Source organism: Platichthys flesus, chromosome 10 (genome assembly GCF_949316205.1).
Source record: "Platichthys flesus chromosome 10, fPlaFle2.1, whole genome shotgun sequence".
NCBI classification, from domain to species: domain Eukaryota; kingdom Metazoa; phylum Chordata; class Actinopteri; order Pleuronectiformes; family Pleuronectidae; genus Platichthys; species Platichthys flesus.
This window is the reverse complement of record NC_084954.1, coordinates 15,404,751-15,425,904: the sequence shown is the minus strand read 5'-3', so window position 1 is coordinate 15,425,904 and position 21,154 is coordinate 15,404,751. Positions and strand designations below refer to the sequence as shown.

General features: G+C 42.9%; 3 protein-coding genes across 6 annotated transcripts; all 3 read left to right on the top strand.

Moving 5' to 3' along the window:
* The first annotated feature begins 100 nt into the window (after positions 1-100).
* LOC133962483 (serine/threonine-protein kinase Nek9) lies at positions 101-9,540 on the top strand. 2 transcript variants are annotated; one of them, XM_062398106.1, is made up of 23 exons: positions 101-557; positions 1,594-1,771; positions 2,168-2,223; positions 2,308-2,378; positions 2,460-2,565; positions 3,325-3,456; positions 3,552-3,662; positions 3,768-3,832; positions 3,932-3,982; positions 4,075-4,267; positions 4,357-4,501; positions 4,596-4,796; positions 4,952-4,998; positions 5,108-5,269; positions 5,628-5,736; positions 5,828-5,989; positions 6,107-6,274; positions 6,350-6,403; positions 6,543-6,730; positions 6,836-6,994; positions 7,098-7,202; positions 7,286-7,339; positions 7,434-9,540. In XM_062398106.1, the coding sequence occupies exons 1-23, from the start codon at positions 375-377 to the stop codon at positions 7,611-7,613; spliced, it is 2,880 nt and encodes a 959-aa protein (XP_062254090.1). In that variant the 5' UTR covers positions 101-374; the 3' UTR covers positions 7,614-9,540. The 2 variants fall into 2 exon arrangements, with proteins under 2 accessions (XP_062254090.1, XP_062254089.1); XM_062398105.1 differs by having other exon boundaries at positions 6,350-6,409.
* A 1,319-nt stretch (positions 9,541-10,859) lies between these two features.
* On the top strand, positions 10,860-12,353 carry acyp1 (acylphosphatase 1, erythrocyte (common) type). Of its 2 annotated transcripts, XM_062397496.1 has the most exons (3): positions 10,860-10,970; positions 11,168-11,255; positions 11,977-12,353. In XM_062397496.1, the coding sequence occupies exons 2-3, from the start codon at positions 11,175-11,177 to the stop codon at positions 12,190-12,192; spliced, it is 297 nt and encodes a 98-aa protein (XP_062253480.1). In that variant the 5' UTR covers positions 10,860-10,970; positions 11,168-11,174; the 3' UTR covers positions 12,193-12,353. The 2 variants fall into 2 exon arrangements, with proteins under 2 accessions (XP_062253480.1, XP_062253479.1); XM_062397495.1 differs by lacking the exon at positions 10,860-10,970 and having other exon boundaries at positions 10,977-11,255.
* A 647-nt stretch (positions 12,354-13,000) lies between these two features.
* On the top strand, positions 13,001-19,713 carry mlh3 (mutL homolog 3 (E. coli)). 2 transcript variants are annotated; one of them, XM_062397665.1, is made up of 12 exons: positions 13,001-15,785; positions 16,441-16,542; positions 16,658-16,731; positions 16,807-16,911; positions 17,008-17,092; positions 17,175-17,243; positions 17,337-17,445; positions 18,680-18,839; positions 18,955-18,978; positions 19,080-19,158; positions 19,260-19,411; positions 19,516-19,713. In XM_062397665.1, the coding sequence occupies exons 1-12, from the start codon at positions 13,253-13,255 to the stop codon at positions 19,585-19,587; spliced, it is 3,564 nt and encodes a 1,187-aa protein (XP_062253649.1). In that variant the 5' UTR covers positions 13,001-13,252; the 3' UTR covers positions 19,588-19,713. The 2 variants fall into 2 exon arrangements, with proteins under 2 accessions (XP_062253649.1, XP_062253650.1); XM_062397666.1 differs by lacking the exon at positions 16,441-16,542.
* Positions 19,714-21,154: the final 1,441 nt, after the last annotated feature.

Below are 21,154 nucleotides of genomic sequence, written 5' to 3'. Positions count from 1 at the left end.
CTGACAGGAAGCCACGCGTCACCGGAAATCCACTCCACTGGATTTCAGCGCAAAATACACCACAGAACGTCAAAGTTCAGGCTCTTTATTCTGAAACCCCTTAAAAGCTAAGTTACGTTGTAATGACAGCGGTGTGACTCTTGACACCCGTGTAAGTTCAGTAGTTGGACGTATGTCGTGTTTTCCTCGCGTTACACTCGAAAGTGGCCGTGACGCGTCTGTCTGAGCTCGTGTTCTGACGGCTCCCCTTCCTCCCGGTGACGCAGGGAACATGTCCGCCGGCTGTGTGCGGTTGTGCAGCGCCTCTTTCTCACGGAGCCGTCGCTAAGGCCTGTTCCTGCGGGTTATTTCCATCACGAGCCCCCCGTACAGAAATGTCACTGGCGGAGTACGAGAGACACTTCGACTCGCTGAACTCGGACCTGAGCGGCGGGTCTGTGGTCAGCGAGCGATCCGCCAGCCAGTTTAATGGCGAGGAGGAGAAGCTGCACTACATCCCCATCCGGATCCTCGGGAGAGGGGCTTTTGGAGAGGCCACTCTGTACCGTAGGACCGAGGTACGTGTGGGTTAAAGCCCAAACCGCAGTCTGCTGTGTTTAGCGGAAAGTGGGGGGTACATTCAGCCTTGTTCCACTCACTGTCCTCCATGGAAACTTTGTTGTTGAGAGTGAAGCCACAGGGCCAGTGGCGGAACCAGGGTTTTTCTGGACCAGGGGGTCTATAAGGTGGCCGCAACTTACACAAAAAAGTTGTTTTGAGACGACCCCTGGGTTAAACCCAGAGAATTGGCTCCAGAGAGTTTGCCTTTCACACATGCATGTTCAGTAGAGATGTGGAGCAGCGATATACTGTCTATGGGAGAGAGGCAGGAAGTGATGTATTAACTCCACTGAGGAGATCCTATGATCATGTTTACAGCACCCTGACACCGCCATCAGCTCTTATCCCCTCAGACTGTCTTGACGTCTTCGTCTGTGTCTTCTATGTGTGTGTCGCTGCTTTTCCCCAGGAGATATTTCCTCTTTTTTTGTTCTTCTGACAGTAATGGGGCCCTACAGGGGCCAGTGCCCTCTGGCCCCACCCATGGATCTGCCCCTGCATAAGTGGCAAAGAAAGCCACACATCATTGAATATATTTTACTTTTTATACTACAAACAAAGATTAGAACATTCTTAACAAATTGGTATGTAGTAGTGACTAGTTTATTTGAAAGAGAGGTCTGGTTTCTTTCTTTCGTCTAAATCTTGTAACACAATAATAAGAATCAATCAATCATAAACAAGAAATGTCTTTTCAATTGGGCTCAATTTTTTATGGTGATTGAATGCACACCAATGGGTCTGGCAACCTGAGCTGCTCCCTGCTCTGCTGTTTTCATACCCCTGTGAGAAATTCTTGAGTTTGAAGAAGATAAATGACTCTCCCCTGGCTTCTCGCCTGCTTAGGGGTTTGCAGATATTTTCATTTGACCCCCGTCCTCCAGCAAACGTATTGTGAACTAACCAGATATCAACATTTCTGAAGTAACAGCAGAGAGACATACTGGTGTGCTTTAGTTTTAGTAATTGAGGTGTTTCCTCTGGCTTCCCTAGGACAACTCTCTGGTGGTATGGAAGGAGGTGGAACTGAAGTCGCTCTCGGAGAAGGAGAGCAGAGATGTCATGAACGAAATCAGCATCCTCTCCATCCTGGAGCACAACAACATCATCGCCTATTTCAATCACTTCCTGGATAAGAACACTCTGCTCATTGAGTTGGAGTACTGCAATGGTAAGTGTAGAAAGGAACTTGGTGGCGCGCTCAACTCCGCCAAGGCCCAACACTAATGAAACTGCATTTATATCAGCTAAATCCAGATTTTTATAAGTATCTGCACACACTCAATGATATTAGTCCCCTAAATATTCAATTTTTTGTGGGAAATAAGTGAAAATGTGAAAGAAGCCCTATCTTGTAACGTTAAATTAAATTAGGTACGACCCCTATGTCCAAATCTATGCCACCATTTTGTGGGTTCTTTCTTGGCCCACGTCCTAAAACAAACCAATGGACAGAAAACACAAGCTTTTCGGTGGAGGTAAAAACACAGTGTCAGTGTCTACTCGTCAGATTTGGTTTGAATTCTGCTCAGCTGTGACAGAATGCTTAATGTCCTTGTCATCACAGGAGGAAATCTGTATGATAAAATCAACCAGCAGAAGGGGAAACTTTTCTCTGAAGAGGTACGAGTGTAACATTGCAGGCTGTTTATTTCACACAAAGCAGATGATTGCATCCTTTTACATCTTTTCAACGTGTTTCCTCAGGTGGTCATATGGTACCTGTACCAAATTGCCTCAGCCGTTTGCCACATTCACAAAGCTGGGGTATTACACAGGTGAGACAGTCACATGACTTTCTATTTTCTCTCTAACAAGGATTATTTCGGGGTAATGGAGCTGTTCTGTTTTTCTTACAGAGACATCAAAACTCTGAACATTTTCCTGACAAAGACTGACCTCATCAAGCTCGGCGACTATGGGCTCGCAAAGAAGCTCGACTCAGAGTTTTCAATGGCAGAGACTGTAAGTTGGGATTTTTCCCCCCAACATGTTAATCCAGGAGGCTGTGATGTAGTTAATATTGAATCTTAAGCAGTGGTTCTTAATACCCTCTGCATTCCATTGGTTCTATCGTGATATTGTTAATTAGATCTCCACCGAAATGGATTTTTAGGGGCAGATGCCAAAAATTCCGATACCGATATATTGGCCGATATATATATATATACAGTATGTATATATATATATATATATACATATTTAGATTATATATATATATATATATATATATATATATACACATGTTATATGATCTAAAAATGTTATATGATTCCTAAGACGCAGTCATCAAATCCTCATGACAAAGAAATGTAACCGAAACATGACTTCACTTTTTAAGTTTTCATATTGGAAACACCAGTACCAACATTTCATTGAAAGGCTCATTGGCGGATTCTCTCTGCAAATCAATCAATTGGTCTAGATTTATTGGTTAAGTTTGCATGCTCTTTTTATTTTAGGTGTAGCCATGTTATTCTGTTGTATTGTCATAAACATAAATCCAGAGAACGAGTCATAGAGTCATAGCTGTTCTTAAATTCATCACAGTGAGATAAGAATCATTATCTTACATGTCTTAGAGTGAGTGTACAGTTAATACTCTTTCATCACCTGGTAGAGTTGATCAAGTACTCACCATTGTACAGTTTTATGACATGGCTTCTGCATCAGGTCGAGATACTAATCGTCCCCCTTGCACTTTTTCTCCCTCTGTAAATCCAGTGTGTGGGAACTCCATATTACATGTCTCCTGAATTGTGCCAGGGATCAAAGTACAACTTCAAATCAGACATCTGGGCAATGGGTTGCGTAATTTTTGAAGTCTTAACCCTTACAAGAACCTTTGATGCAACGGTAAGTTTGCTAGAAACCGATTTGATTTCTGGCATTAATCTGAGAAATTTGATTTATTACCTCAGACTGAATTAAGACTGTTTGTGTCCATGCAGAACCCTCTGAACCTCTGTGTGAAAATAGTCCAGGGCAACTGGACGATGGACGTGAACTCGGATGTTTATTCGTCTGCATTGATCAAGATGGTGTACGAGTGCCTCGATCAAGTGAGTGAGGGGAATAATCGGAGGGTGTTGTCTCTAATAGTCTGTAACAGCATGGCTTCTGTGAGGAATATCGAGTTACGTCCCTGTGCTCTTCTCATCTCGCAGGATCCTGCAGGGAGGCCTACGTCTGAGCAGATTCTGGACCAGCCGTTCATCTCTTGCTGTCGAAAGTAAGTTGGATGAAAGAATAGAATAATAATATTTTTTGATTCTTTTGGATGCAATGAATGTACAGCCAGAACACCCCTGACCACCTCTTTCTCTGTCAGGGAGATGGAAGAGCGAGTAGCCCTGCTGAATTCAGCGATGAAGAAACCAAAGTAAGTTGTTAAAACTTGTCTAAACTTGTTTACCATGAAATCCCGGAGTATGTAGTACATATCTGATTTTTTTTCCCCTGGTCGCACTGTAGGCTAAGTACAGTGACCGAAACCCCTGTTGCCGTGGTGACCACGCGTTCAAGGGAGGTGTACTTCTGGGGCGGAGGGAAGTTCACCCCCCAGAAAATGGACACATTTAAAGGAGGCAGCAGTGCCCAGCATGTTTGTGCAGGAGAGAGTCACTTTGCAGTTGTGACAGTGGAAAAAGACTTGTATACCTGGGCTGTGAGTATTCACACATCACTCTGGGACAGATTCAATGGATCTGGTTGTTCTCGTGCTCCACAACAAGAAACTTTATCAATTCTGTTCAGAATGTGCAAGGCGGAGGCAAGATGGTGGGCCAACTGGGGCATGGAGACCAGTCCTCATATCGACAGCCTAAGAGGGTGGAGAAGCTCCAGGGGAATGCCATCCGACAGGTGGCGTGTGGGGCTGACTTCACCGCCTGTGTCACCGGTGAGTGGTCAAAGCTTCCGGTGAATACAGGAACTTGAGGGGGTAATAAAAAAAACAAATGTCTCTAATGGACCATTCGCTGCTGTTCTTACAGATGAGGACCAATTGTACATGTTTGGGTCAGACTATTATGGCTGCATTGGAATGGAGGGCGAGATGGGAGTTGAGGTTCTGGAGCCGGTGCTTTTAGAGTTTTTTGAGGAGCGGCCTGTCCGTCAGGTTTCGTGTGGGGACAACCATGTGGTGGTGCTGACTCAGAGCGGGGAAGTCTACTCGTGGGGCTGTGGAGAGTACGGTACGTAGGGTTTCTGTATGCACTGTTGTTTTGAGCTGGTGTTAAGCCTCTGCAAAGTTGTTTTTGCTGTTATAACTGCAGCCAGCAGGTGGAGACAGTGGGCCTTTAAGGTCATGCCAAGTGATCCTTATCAAAATTAATATTTTCTGCTGCAGGGCGACTGGGTCTGGAATGCGAGGATGATTTTGCTTCTCCTATGCAAGTAAGTGAAGACTTGTATCCTTACAGGAAGTTAGATACAAAATCTGATCAAATATTCTTACTTGTAGCTATTTATTTTAAATGTACTGTCTTTTTTCTGGTTTTCCCAGGTGGAGATCCCCAAAGGTGCCGTCATCTCTTCAGTGTCATGTGGCAGCGATGGAACCTTCTATTTGACAGAAACTGGCAAAGTCCTGGCATGTGGAAACAATGAATTCAACAAGCTGGGTCTGAACCAGGGAATCTCCGGTCTGAAAAACCGACCCGGGGAGGTACTAGTTAATTCTTAAAAGCAGGAGGCGATTTGTAAATGTTTATTAGGGGGGGATGGTCAACACATGGGGGACGAGGAGAGAGAGCGCAGCAAGTGCTGTTCCTTTTTTATTCTATTTGGTTTCAAATCTAAAAGCACCAACAGACATTTGATAAATGACTATCAAAAGCAGCAGGTGTGTTAGAGACAGAGTTTTTTCTGTGCGTAAGAGAGAAAAAGCACTTTTAAACGCACTCATCAAACTCCTACAAATTGCCTTCTATGCTAAGGATTATATTAATTTAAAGACTTTGTGTGATGCATGATGCAGATGTGCTGATTGTTCAGATATGTTCGTTCTCCTTACCCCACACCAGGGTTACCAAGGCACCCCATACATCACCACACTGACCTTGGTAAAACAGCTGTCTCGATTCACCATCCAGGTCATTTCCCCAGGGAAGACCCATACAGCTGCGATTGATGGTACTGTCAGAAATGGCCGTTATTTCTATTGATCACCAAAATGGCCGCAGTTTCAAAGAAACATTATTCCATATAATTCTTTGCTTCACAGAACGTGGTCGTTTGATGACCTTCGGTTGCAACAAGTATGGACAGCTGGGTGTGAAGGACTTTAAGAAGCATCAGGGGGTCCAAGTCCTTGTTGGGCCCTTTGGAGGGAAGACAGTGACTAAAGTGTCCTGTGGAGATGGATTCACCATTACAGCCACTGAGGGTAAGAACACATGCACTGCTGCATGTGAAAGTGGTCTCAGGCTTTTGGACTCCATACATATATATATGTAAAATATCTAGATACATGTTAATACACATCTAATTTTTTTTTTTTCAGACAATCAAATCTTTGCCTGGGGAAACGCGGGAAACGGGCGACTTGGGATGCCTGCTGATAAGGGATTCGGTTCAGAGGTGTGTCCTGCCATGCCAAGGCCCATCTTTGGTTCCCTCCATCATGTACCGGACCTCTCTTGTTGTGGCTGGCACACCATTATCATAATGGGTTGGTAATCAAAACCTGCACAGTTTACTGGAGTAAGCAGCCAGCTGTCTAATAAATGGATTTTCCTCTGTGCAGAGAAAGTGCTGAACTCCAAGACTATTCGCTCCAACAGCAGTGGGCTATCAGTTGGTAGTTGTAAATACCTTTTTTTTTTTTACCATCTGTTTATTAATTCATTGTCTTTGTCAGAAGAACTAGTTGCATTGCCTGCTCATTATCAATGTGTGTGTGTGTGTGTGTGTGTGTGTGCGCACATGTATGTATAAAGGGCTGGCTCAGGAGGCGTCTACCTCCACAGTTGATCTGGACATAGAGCCTGGCGCAGAGACTGAGTGTCGCGACAGAGGTCTTGGAGGAACCCGGGAGGCAAATACAGAGCGGCCCCTCTTTGAGAGCCCAATGACGTCAATGGCAAATCAGACTGGGGACAGCTCCTGTCCATTCTGGCTCAGAAAGGTTTGTTTTCATGAAAGTAATACAAATATTTTTGTTGGAATCATAGGATGGAAACATCAGAGTGGAGACACAGTTCTTTAATTCAGCAAGGTTCTCGTCCAACAGGAGCTTGAGGATGCAGAGTTCATCCCGCTGCCGGAAGGTTCTGAGCTGTCCACTCCTGACCAGCTCTCTTCTGTCTCAGAAAGCGTCACTCTACCTTATGAGGAGCTGAAGGAGCTGAAGGCTGCAGCAGCAGCTGTCAGCAGTAAGAAAGAACTCTCGGTAATGCCAACATAGCTATTTGTTTCAAAGCAAAACTTCAAAATATCTCAAGATGCCTGCTCCCGTCGACGCTTGACGTCCCCTTCTGCGTTTGTGTGCACAGACTAAGCGAATGAGCTGTGATAACATCAATGGAATGGAGGAGACTCGTGTCTGCACGAAAGGAGAATCGATTGTATGCTGCAGTGCCAGTAGGGAGGTCACACAGGTATCAGACCTACACAGTGCAAATCGTAAACTAACAGGAACAACACATCTACACAGTGTTGAACCAAACGCTTTATTTTGCAGCTGCATGAGACAGTCGCTTGTCAAGAGATGAGGATCCAGATGCTGGAGAAGCAGGTGAGACTGTTTTCTTAAAGCTTCCCTCCCACTTTAAACACAAGTTTAATCCATGTGCATAAGTATCAGCACCATGTTTTCTTGTCATCTTTAGGTCAAAGACCAGCAGAAGGAGAATGAGAGGCTCTGGGCGGCAATTCATTCTTCAGCTCTCCGGGAAGCGGGACGGTCCAATAATGGAAACCCCCACTCTGATCGTGTGCCTGGGGATGTAGGTGGAAGGGCAGGCGGATTCACAAACCACGGGAGCAGATCTGCAGGGGCCAGCGTGTGAACCGCCACTTGCAGGTTTCTATATTATGGGAGAAGTGTCACAACTCACAGCACATACTGAGTAAACAAGCTGGTTGGTTGCAAAGTGCAGGCTCGGTCAGAGGTGCAGCACAAGATGCATCCTCGTGCCCACTCACAAGGGTTACATTACAGTATACATGTTTGGCAGAATGCTTACAGTTGCATGGTTACATTTTACTGTAATACTGTATAATACGTGCACACTTGTGTTCACATGGGTGCAGTGATCTAGCTCAGTTTCTCCACACACTGAAATGTTGGCTGGACTCAACATGAATCGTTGGACCTTGACACACTGGAGAGATATACTGATCAAAGTGTTACTCTGCAATGTGAAGGTAAATGTATCGGTGGTGTTAGTGTTGATTTGTAGGGATGTCAGCACCAAGGCTTCAGTCCTTTTGCGCCTTAGATATTCGTATTTATCGCATAACGGGCAAAACTAGCTCATGCAAATAGTAAATAATTTGCTCATACATCCAAGGTTAAGATGTCCTCTTCTCTTTCAGCTGTTCAGCTTGGCAGCCAGTATGTTGTCCACACAACAATGGTCTTCTAATGTGAAAACACAGCTTTCTTAAATATCACTTTTAACATCATTTGAAATCGCCAAAAACTATGAGAAAGTATTAGATTCACTTAAAGGGGGGGGGGAAATCTGAGATTACGAGAACAAAGTCATAATATACAAGAATAAAGTTGTAACATCTGAATAATACGATAATTTTACAGGAATAAAGTTGTAATTTATTGAGAAAAAAACAGGGAAGAAGTCTTACAAATAGATAAATCTTTTGGCTCATCAGTACCACATTATATTAAGTATCAAGACTACTGTGCAAGTAGCTAAGTAGTCTTAGTCGATTCTTAATAAAAGGACAAATTGCCTCTATAATATTTTTGGTAATGGTCGACTGAAAGGCTGTTAAGATTGTTTTACATGTACTTGCTTTTCAAAGGGGTTTCTTAGTTTCACAACAGCAGCTTATCAAGATGTTGGAACTCCAGCAAGCATTATTTTTATTATTCTTGTTGAGTTTTGAAAATGTTCTTCTCAACGACTTTAAACTCGTAATCTCAGAATGTTATTTTTCTTCAATATGGCCCTAATGCCCCGTCATAAAAAACGACATAAAGCTTCTAAGACTGTCCTAATTATCCGGCATGTTAGCTATTGCCTGTATCTCATGCAAATATATCATTTTAGAATTTTGCACGTTTTATTGTCTTATAAAAGAGCATTTGTGTGAAACACGAAACTACTGATACATTTTTTACAAGTAGGTTACTCCTTTTTGCCGTCTGTGACTCTTGAATTCTCAAAGGTGCAGCACGTGTGGGTTTATCTTCGTCATACATGAACACTTGAACACTTGGAATGTGGACAACATGGTTTTTAAAGCTTTTACTATACAGCTGACCTTGCAGCTCTTTTCTTGTTGTTGTTTTTTTTTAATTGTACTTTTTTAACCGTGTAATCCGTCTTTGGTACTTTCTGAAATGTGTAGGATGGAAAAAACAACCTGGAAGCAAATGTTTTTGCTTTTATTTGCTAGAGATGTGTTGGTTTTGTTCATTGTGTGCAATTATGTGTAAAAACCCTTTTCATCATAATGAAGCTTACAAGCTGATGTCAGCGGTATAACACTGGCAGTAAAATGCTATGTTAAATATAGAGTGTGCCTTACAAGCCATTGAAACCAAAGTTAGAGCAGAAGTATGACAGTGTTGGTTCTTATGTGATTTTGTTTTTTTAATACAATGTGACCGCATGTATTATGTGGTTTACCTTTTATTTGGTTTATATTGTGGAGATGCAACAGATGTATAAGCAAACACTCCTCCGCTCACTCCTATTGTTGCTTCCTGCTTTGTGTTAAAGCAATAAATAAAATTTATCAGCGGTCTTTTTTTGTGTATATGGTCAATACTTTCCTACAATATAATCTACATTATAAATCTCTGATGGCGGATATGAACCGATTTATAAATCAAATGAAAGGCCTTAAAGTGAGGAAACTCTGTTAAAGGTCAGTTCAATTAAACTTTGTCTTCTTCCTATTCATTCACAATTCCTACTCACTCCCTGACGCTACTTATTAGCTGATTGTAAGGTGCTGTGGACTTATGTACTAAGTCAACATCAGGTACCCCTTCTCATCATATTTTCTCCCTTCTTTTTCGTCTGGTCCCCTCTTCTCCTTGTTGATCCCTCATCTTGTCTTCATGCACCTGATCTTGCATCCTTCTAAATTGCTTGAAATCCTCTTGTTATCTTTCTTGGATCAACAGCCTGGCGCTTGTCTGAGCTCTTCCCACTCTGGTTGATCCCTCTCCCCTGCTCACTCTTTAACTCAGCATAACCAGCAGTAGCCTCAACCCTCCTGATGTGTTGTCTAATTTGTTCCTCAACCCAAAACAACTTCTTCTGTATCATTCGCTCTTTTGCTTGTATTGCACAGGCGGGTGATCAAAACATGACCAAAAATTCATGTCACATCAGGTTTTAAAACTAAAAAAAATCTTACAATTTGGAGAGGGCCTCCCAACGTTCGGTGCTCGGGCCCTAATTAATGATGTATCTTCCATCTTATGCATATATACACATACACAGGTTATTTCTTCGTGGTTGAAAACATAACCCAAGGAGGTTATGTTTTCAACCACGTTTCTTTGTCTGTAAGTTAGCAGGACAACGAAAAAAACATCTCATGCACTCAAACTGATGAGACTTGCAGGTCATGATGCCTCCTACTGATCAAAATCGACCTGAACAGATCTATTTGTCTGTGTGTAGTGATAGCGCCACCTACTGGCAACAGGAACTAAGCCTCGTTTCACAACTTTAATTTGATGTAAATGAAAATTTCCCAACGTGGCTACACTTAATGGCGTGGACTGTAATGCATGATTGGTCGGCATCGTGCGGACGCAGGAAGTGACTTGTTTGTCCTTCGTCACATGCGTTTAAACATTTATCAAGTCTATAATAGTTTCATTCCACAAAAGGCATTGACTTAAAGGAGTATATAATTAGAAACTTCCATAAAACAACACTTAAACAAAACAGAGGATTTGCAAGCAAACTTTGAATGAGTTACTGTCAGGAGGTAGAATAAAAGATATAATAAGCTAATCTCAAATGTATTACTCATTTTGAATGAACTTGTAAATTCCAGAGCTGTGATTCTCTTCCTCCAAAGTTTACACCCGTTGCCTAGACACCAGGGTGTTCTCTGATTGGTGCCTGAGACGTCACTTCCTGAAGCAGAGTCCCGGATGTTTTAAAAACCGACTGAGCTGCGTGTTCACGTCACAGCCTCCCAGCGACCTCCAGGTGATTCTGTCAGAGACTGAAAGAGCTGTTTAAAATCATCACAGTCTGAATATGAAGCTAAATTGGCTCCTTAGCAAGGCTGCACGTCGTTTGAATGCATGTGTTAGCAGGTGTTAGCTTAGCTTGTAGCTGTAGTGGAGCACTTGCACACTGCATTCTGCCTGCACTCACTTACAGTCTTGTTTCGCCTCCTCTAGCTCCACCATGTCCAACGAAGACCTCGTCTCGGTGGATTATGAAGTTTTTGGCAGAGTTCAGGGTGTATTTTTCCGTAAATACACACAAGTAAGTCCACTTCTGCGCAGGAGATGCGAATTTGAGCACGTTAAAGCCCTCAAAAAGCCAATTCATTTGCCTGAATAATCATAATAATAATCCTCACAATTTCAATAGGGCCTCACTGTCTGTCAGGGCCTGTGTGTGCATCATTAATATGCTCTTTTAATTATTTTAAAATCCACTGAATGAATTTTACTATAACTTTAATGATTAATCACATGCCTTCTAAAATACCAGATTATTTTTGAATGGTAAATAACAAATGTTTATTGTGTTAATTATACAATCTGATGAAGTAATAACGAACACAACAGCAACAATAATAAATCATACTAAAACTTTATTTATGTAGCACTTTTCAAAAGGAAGTTGACAAAAATGAGATACACAAAGACATAAGAAATCTAGGTAAAAGCCATATTATAAAAAGTGTTTAAGCAAGATTTAAAAGATGACAACGAGGTATCCTTCAGTTTCACGCCTTCCCCTGGGAACCAAGAGATGAGATCTGCAGATCTGAGATCACAAGCAGGTATCTAAGGGATAAGAAGGTCAGTGATATGAGAGGGGGCAAGAAACAAAATAGATTTAAAAACTAGCAATAAAATGTTGAAATCAATTCTGAGCCTGACATTTGTGCTATAAGGCAATACAATTCTACTCCTTTGAAATCACACGTATCCTATTCCAGGCTCATTATCCATCATCACTCTGTTTCATTTTCCAGGCAGAGGGAAAGAAGCTTGGCCTGGTTGGATGGGTCCAAAACACAGCCTCAGGAACAGTTCAGGGGCAGCTACAAGGGCCACGCAGCAAGGTGAAAGAAATGCAAGAGTGGTTGAAATCCACCGGGAGCCCCAAGTCCCGCATAAGCAAGGCGGAGTTCAAGAACGTAAAGACAGTTCACAGCCTAGAACACTCATCTTTTAGCATAGTAAAATAAAACATCCCATTTGTTTGTGACTGTAGTATTAACCTTAAAGCAGATGTGTTATTTATTTAGTCTTTTTACTGGCAGGAATGCAACTCGTATTAATTAGTTGAAAATAAGTGTATATGTACAGTCTTCTAAACATCTACAATGTAATAAATGGAAAAGGTATTTCAGCAAATTTCACATTGTTTGGATCTTTATTGAAGTGAGAGCGATGAGGGGATTTTTGAGGAGGACAGCACGCAAAAACTTGTTGTGTGGGACAGAGAAAAGAGCATTAAGAGGAACATGAGGGAGTAGCTATTGGAGGTGACCAAATCATTTGAAAACAGCAGAGACTGTAAATATGTTTTTACAAATATCCTGTGGAGTAAGAAATCTGCCGTCTTTACCAGCCTGGAGTATGAGTCGTACGCTCACTAGGAAGGTGCTGCCCTCATTTGGCAAGGACTGATCTCTGTAAAGGATTTTGGATTAGTGAATAGTGATGAAAGGTGAAATGAAAGAAAGAGTTGCTATTAAAGAGAAAATACACATTAAGTGAATTCTGGATGGAAAAACAACAAATCCAGGAATCAGGTGAGATTTTTACTTTACTGAACAAATACAAAGATAATGCTCTGATGAGTTTTACAACGTAGTAGACTGTCCGTTTATAAACACATGAGATGACAGTTTTCGGACAGTAGGTGGCAGCATACATATAATATAAATCCATTTTTCCATTGACATCCGGCAAAAAAGCAGCGGTGGGTCCTCCTCAACAGAAGATGGCGCTGTTAGCCTTGACTGTTGGCTGCGCTCCTCTCCTCATGTTTCACGTTGACTGTAAACAACAGCTGAGGTAGCTGTCACTCTCTGGTTTTAGCTTTAGCTCTGTGTTTTTTGGTTTTATTAATGTTTTTATGAATAAGTCACGGTTTTAAAAACGTAGGAGCCAAAGGGGGTAGCTAACGTTGAGCTAACGGCTAATGTACCTGGACGTTAGGTGCTGTTAACGAGTCGTCTCACTACTATGCAGCGTGTCGGTGGAGGTAAGAGGCTCAACGCACAGAGATGACCGGGTGTAATGGACGCTATGATTAGGTGTTTGCCCGGGGAGGTTCAGGAGGCGCTTCGCTCCGGTGTCTCCATCCCCTCCCTCCAGCAGTGCGTGGAGGAGCTGGTCCTGAACAGCATCGATGCCGGGGCCACCTGTGTGGGGGTCCGGCTGGACATGGAGTCCCTCAAAGTGCAGGTCCTCGACAACGGTGCGGGCATGAGCGCCGAGGACATGGAACGTGTGGGAAACCGCTACTACACGAGTAAATGCAGCTCCCTGGAAGACCTGGATGATCTCAGGAGCTACGGGTTCAGAGGAGAAGCCCTGGCGAGTATATTTTCCTTATCAACACTTGTTGAGATCACGTCCCGCACCAGGTCGTCAGTGAAAACCCACGTGAAGGTGTTCAAGAACGGCAAGGGTCTGGGTGTGTTCGAGGCGGATGCTGCTCGACCCTCTGCGGGCACCACCGTCGTCATCAGTAACTTCTTCCACGGCATGCCGGTGCGGAGGAAGAGGGTGGACGCTGTGCTGGAGGCAGAGAGGATCAGACACAGAGTGGAGGCCATTTCTCTGATGCACCCCTCCGTGTCTGTCACCCTGAGGAATGACTGCACCGGAGCCATGGTGGTGCAGCTCAGCAAAGCCAGGGACACTCACCACAGGTTTGCTCAGATACACGGCATCGAGCGAGCACAGAAGCTGGGAGAAATCCGCCACACGCACGGGCAGTTTGAAGTGAGCGGTCACATCGGCAAAGAGGGCCACTACAACAACAGCCTGCAGTTCCTGTACGTGAATGGCAGACTGCTGTTGAAGACACGCATGCACAAGTTGCTGAACTTTCTCCTGCGCAGGCTGAGCAGCACAAATCAGAGAAAGGACAGTCCCGATGGGCAGACCGCCATCAGGAGTCCCAAGCACAAACGGAGCCAAGAGCTGCATGGGGTTTACATACTCAACATCAAGTGCTCCTACTCCGAGTACGACATTTGTCTTGAGCCTGCGAAGACGCTGATCGAGATGAAGGATTGGGATGGCATTTTGGTCTGCATGGAGGACGCAGTGAAGGCTTTTCTGTGCAGGGAGAACTTGGTTGCGGTGCTTTCTCAGGATGACCTGGACTCTTTATCTCCTGCACTGTTTTGTACGGAACATACATCCAGAGAGGGTAACGGTGCTTCCACACTAGATCACAGAATTGGAATGAAGCTGGCATCTGAATCTGTGCACCGGGCGCGCAAAGAGGACGGTGTTTGCCAGGAGTCTGTTCTGCTTGAGTGCAGCGAATACAAGGCTGAGAACATACCTGCAAATGATTTGGAAACAACACAACGTGAAGGATGTGTACACCAAGACTGTAGAGACGAGCCCGAGTGTGATTTGACTCCTGCATCGGATAATAACATCACTGAAAAAGAGGAGAAACCATTCAGTAGCGCCCAGATTTTATGTGTTTCAACTAAACCAGAGAGTGAAAACCCCCAATTAACAAAAAGAAGAAGAAAAGACCTACAATTAAATGATGCTTCCTCAATCGGCAATGTGATTTTACCAGAGGGCATCACTCAACATATTCAACCTGGTCCAAACAGTACTGAGCAGTTACTGGACTGTCAGGGAGAAGGAGGACACAGACCTTCTTTAATTAGTAACAGAAGAATCAGCCTGTCTGATCCATTCGTTCATCGAAATCTGCAGGATCAGCACCCGTCCCAAATCAACAAGTCAGTATTTCATCAGCAAAATCCAGCACAGAAAGCAGAGGAGACATCATCTACATCCAAGTGCAAGATTTCACTGGTTACAGGCCAGGACAGATTCTCTCTAAAACGATGCAACGACTTGGCTCCCGTCGTTCCCTCAAAGATCCCCAGAATTGGATATTGTCAAAGGTTGTCTTTATGGAATGAGTCGGGATCTCTCGATAAGTTTAGAAGAATATTTGGTAAATCTAAAGAATCTAAATTATCCTCTCTGGAGACTCGTATTGAAAACAATTCTAAGCTGCCTCAGACAAACAGCCCAACTTTGAACCTCCAGAATTTGTTGGTTTGTCAGAAAAATCGGCAGGATGGTGGTGATGCAGAGACACACAAAAATGAGATGCAGAGCACTTTCCATAGCCCACCAACCCTCTCAGGTTTCACTAAGCTGAAACCACACTCAGCTCAGAATACAGGCAAAAAATCTTTGGCGGCTAAACTCTGCCATTTGAAACAACACGAGCCGGTGGGTTGTAAAGTGTCTGTGGACGACTCTGGGACTACCTCACCGACCTGCCTCAGTGGTGTTAATGATGTCCCAGACAGCAATAACAACCAGAATCCCTGTGACACTTCACTGAGTCCTGAACCAGACTCGGCTTGTAAGACAATCCCTCGGGAAGAGGATATAACATCAGGTGACTGGCTCCATCACTACGATGCATCGCTGGGAAAGACAGTTTACGTCAACAGAGTGACCGGTCTTAGCAAATATGAGGACCCAGAAGAAGAAACTCAAGTGCGTTGCACATCTGATGTCACCAATATGGCCGTTAGTGTCATCTCTGAAACAGGTACGTTAGTCGACAGAATTATAGACTTAAAGGGGAATTTGTCAACCTGGGTCCTCTCTTTATAAATGTGGTGTAAATGAATGGTACTTGAAAAACCTTTGGAATAGGCCCAGTGGTATTGCCTGCGCCCTCAGCCACGACATATCAGCAGTGGCTACAATATAATCTTATGGTGCAACTGCGACATTCCAATTAATGTGTAATAAAAGTGCATTTTTACCAATAAGATGCTGAAATTGTTATCCTGGGTCTTTGCTGAGAGTCTGGCAACATTACACATGTCTTGCAATTGGGTTGTTTTTGAAAGACGGAGGTGGAAATGAATGAGACAGAGAGAGAGTTGGAAAAAAGAGTTTGAATTTCACTGGAGAAGATGTTATGACTGAATTGTTTTCTGATGTGGATGAAGCATCTGACACTTTGCAAAGACCTACAATAACAATTTTAGTTTTTTATTGTTGAAAAATTACAATCTAGTGGAATGTAGGGTTTTGTCAGTACAATTCATTTATTGTATTTATACCTGGTGGAAAATTACAGGGATTCCCATTAGTAGTCATTATAAGAAAAACACTCTTCACTTTCATTGATTTGAACTCTAAAAAACTGAATAGATCGACTTCAGCCTGTCATGTTTACCTTCATGTTCACATAGGGATGGAGTCCAGGTGTTACCCATTTCAGGTGGATCTGGTTTTGCCCTTCCTGTATAATTCCAGGACAGAGAGAGTGATTAGTTCAGGGCTTGGTGGCAGAGGTACCTCTCAGACAGATCAGACTGTAGATTGTAAAGGCCCTGACACACACTCCATGTATAAAAAGATGAATAGCAGCTTGTTTGTGTTTGCATGTGCTCTCGTCTGCCCCCTCAGATGATGCTGGAGAGAATTCACTTTCCTCGTTGTACTCAAAGTGGAGTAATCCCGTGTTCGTCCAACCTCCCACGGTAAACAATGATTACTTTTAATGTATCTCTGAACCTTGGTTGTTTTTGGTGATTCATAATTAACTGAGTCTACAGGTGGCCGTGGACATATCAAGTGGACAAGCGGATGGACTGGCTGTAAAGATTCACAACATTCTGTTTCCATACCGCTTTTCCAAGGCCATGATTCAATCAATGAAGGCACGTTCCGCTTTTGTTTTAAATAATTTATTCAAGATGTTGTATTGTTGCTCTTCACTGATGTATGGTAGTAACTGCTATTCAATTACCCTCCAGGTTATTCATCAAGTGGATAAGAAGTTCCTTGCGTGTCTTATCAATACACGAGAGGACGAACCTGCAGCACAAGCTGACACTAAAGGTACCGACCCAAACTTCACAGTTTTGTCATGTGTTGCTTTGCCAATGTTTTATATTTGTGCCTTTTTACACTGAAATTACAGAAAACCTGCTGGTGCTGGTGGATCAGCATGCTGCACATGAGAGAATTCGGCTCGAAAATCTTGTTGCAGGTAAAAACAATCAGACAATAATTGAGAATTAAGTGTTGGAATAAAAAAGTATGTCAACGTGATGCTAGTGCACAACCGTATGTGGTGTTCCAGATTCCTATGAAGACGATCCAAACGCACCGGGGGAGAGACGTCTGCGTTCGTCAAACATTTTGCCGCCTCTTGAGATAAATGTGACGGAAGGGGAGCTCAGGCTGCTGAGGTGTGTGTAATCAACTCTACATTTTCCATGCAAAGCCACCAGTGTCTACCTTAAGGGCTCATACAACAGCTTTTGAGAGGGTAAAGTTCAAAGTACAGTCTATAGACAGGTACTTTGAACAGGTCAAACAAGTAGGGATCTAGATCTCTTTTAACTGATACCCGACGCTCATTACCATATTATTAACCATCAACTAACAAGATTAAAACGTTATAATGGAGGAGTGTCAATGCAATAAAAAATAGAAAAGCAGTAATCAACCATTATCCAACGCAGGGTTTTTTTTTCAGTGATAGTTACATGTCCACATGCTGCGGGGTCAGTCTGGTGCTCAGTTTATCAACTATGACAACTGATAGTATTAATCACTCGAAATTATTATTGTTGGTAAACAGTTAATGATAAACAACCAATAGTAAGGGTTAGTTAATCTTTGATTCAGTATTTGATTTTAAGGAAAGAAAGCTTTTCCTCAGTATTCAGGAACTTTTGTCTATATGTGTAGCTGAGGGTGTTGAGGATACTTTTTCCTACTTTTGTGTAATGCTGTTGTCGTTGCTTGATGGATTTACTGACTCTGAAAACTGGTTGAGGTTTTAACAGCCGGCTTCCGGCTCTGTGGAGCAGCCCAGACACCCGGCAGCAGATTTTGGCAATGAGGTAAAGGATGGCAGCAGTAAAGATGACAGAAAAAGGCTGGGTGCAGTGACGCATCCTCATTTCACCTCTGTCCTAACTCAGGGCTGTTGCTTGGCACTTCAGCCCACGTCATCAGCCAGTAGTGTCATTACTCCGGTGCCTGTATTAATTGTGTAAACCAGATTTCCTGCAGGATACAGCGGAAAAAGCCTAAGTTTAATCTATTAAACTGAAGAAGACAAGTTCCTGTTATGAGCTCTTTTTTTCTTGGCCTCTGTTTTTCTGATTCCGTCTGAATAGTACTCCTCTGTCGGAGAACAGCCTGTACTGCACTTCCGGATAGTCGGTTTGTGGATCCACTTCCAAGGTCTCTGGCTGATTTGGTCAGGATGGCGATGATTCTTATGCTGCTGCCTTGCACATGATTTCTGTCAAACCACACAATGCATGTAACAATGCAGCTCTCGTTAGTGCACGCAGCCTCTCTATGTTCTTAACTGACTTCAGTTGACAAGTGAAACGCTTACTATACTTTTTCCCAATCGGTGCATGTCTTATCACATACATTGGTTATAACACCCTCTTTCTCCTACAGGTCCTGTCAGGCTCATTTCCAGAATCTGGGCTTGGAAGTGACTTTCTCAGAGGCAGCAGATACTCAAGTGTTTGTGGGGAAGGTACCACTGTGCTTCGTGGAAAGGGAGAGTAATGAGCTCAAACGACGGAGACCATCTGTAATTAAGCCTATAGTCGAGGTAAGAAGTGTGGAACCTCAGTATCCATATTATTTACGCTATCGCACAATTAGCCAAGCCAAGTGATGGTTTTACAATTCTGTTCCCTTATGTTCATCTTTTTGTGTCATTTCAGGAGTATCTTCGAGAGCAGATTGAGGTAAGCATGAACGTGTCTCTCTACCTCCTAAACTTTTGTGGTGCAGAAACAGTCTCACTGTTTGATACATGGTGAAATGCTGGTTTCTTTTACTGTTTCAGTTGCTCCGCTCAGCTGGCAGAGTGAGAGGAACGCTGCCTCTCACTGTGCAGAAAGTGCTTGCCTCCATAGCATGCCACGGTACAGTTATACTCTCTCCACCACAAAGTGTATCTTGTTTTCCAGTGCTCAGCTTCAAATCTTGAGACTGGTGATTTATGTACATGTGTGCGTTAAAACAGGTGCCATCAAATTCAACCACAGCCTGAGCAGCGTTGAATGCCACTGCTTGGTTTCATCCTTATCTACCTGCAAGCTGCCCTTCCAGTGCGCCCATGGCCGTCCCTCCATGATTCCACTTGTTGACATCCTCCATTTGGACAAAGACCAGAAGGTACTATGGTGGAGTAGCACACTGGACTTTGGAATAAATGTATGATTTAAAGGCATTTTACAGCACTTACATCAGGTTGTGACTCAACATTCTTGTCTCTGCAGGAATTAAAGAAACCAAATCTCCAAAAGCTGAGAAGAATGCATAAAGCATGGGAACTTTATGGCAATAGATAAAATGGTGTGTATTTTCTTGTGTAGCTGGTGTGTATTTTATATAAAATATGTTATTTATTGTCAGTGTAATGAATTGTGAAAACTCAAAATATGAACTAATGTACTTAAATAGTCAAATTCCCCTGAGCGCTCTGCTGTTGAAGCCTTTTGTTCTTTTAAAGCAACTGTAAATAATTAAGGAGAGTGTAGTATTTAAATAGATATAAATGAGATATTGTCATGATATGTAAGAAAAGTTGAGGAAATATTGAAATAAACATTGATGGTGTGTGATGCATCATCAGGAAAGTAGAAAAAGTTACATTGTAGTGATATTGAAATATTCCTAAACCTTTCATTTCTTGATGATTGAGTTGTGGTTTTTTTGTCACTGAAAATAGTTTTCAGTCAGCCAGATTTTTTTGGGTTGAAGAATCATCTCGAATTAAAAAACGTCCATGTGAAGATACTGAAGAGCAGCAACTGTTGTTGTCAACATTGTAGTTTCAGACTGAAGGAGAGAACAGCTGCAACTCTTGAGTTCAAACCTTCAAACTTGTTCTTTAATGGCCACATGCCAGTGTCAGGTGATTTCTATGTGCTGCTTCAGGTAATATCAGTCCACTGTTGCTCACTGACCTGGTAGTCACTACTGACCTGGGACCAGCACGTTTTTAAACCTGCTCTAGTAACAGGCAGGTGTATTGTAATCGGTGGGTTTGTGTGTCTGTCACAGTGATAATTCTTGCAGTTTTCATCCAGTCTGGATTAAATCTGGCAAATTGTTTTTGGTCTGAGATCGGGACATGTGCCATTGATTGGTTATCTTATTTTTTTAATGCATCAAAGGTGAAGGACACAGCATGGGATCACAGCTTAAAGACAAGGCATCCCACAACAGGGAATTTTGCAATTAGACAGCAGCAAGCAAATGGGACACCAGTAACTTATATATGTACGAAAAATTATATTTAATCTAGAAAAATATAAATGGAATAAAAACTAATATTTGCATGTAAATTGAATATGTACAGGGTGAGCCTATTTCCAATGTGTGGGGAATACAAGGAAAGCACATACAGTTAAAATGGTCAAAAATTCAGTCACGGGTTACATTATTAAATACGCGTTCTTCGATGATAATAAACCAAATCACATGTGAGCGATAATGTGAGAAACGATGGGAAACCTATTCCGAGCAGGTGCAGCATCCCTAGTGTCTCTAGTTTCTCATTGTTAATACTTTATTGTTGAACATGATAGAAAACGTCAGGGATCAGGAGGAAAACAATGTCTTTCCACTGTGGTGCTTTATGTTGTGATGGGAGTGAAGGATTGGGGATGCTACTCTCCCCCCCCCCCCCCCCCCCCTCCCTCCGACATTTCCGGGTCGTGTCACGTGAATGTTTTCGCCCCCACATGTCCAGCCCCACATGTCTTCACCACCACCACCTCCTCCTCCTCCTCCCCCCAAGTAAACAATTCAGCAGCATTTCATTATGTCTGCCAGCAGCCCTCGATCCTTATCTGCATGAGGAAAAGACAGTGCTGATGTCTGCCGGTTGCATTTCACCGCACAACCAAGGGC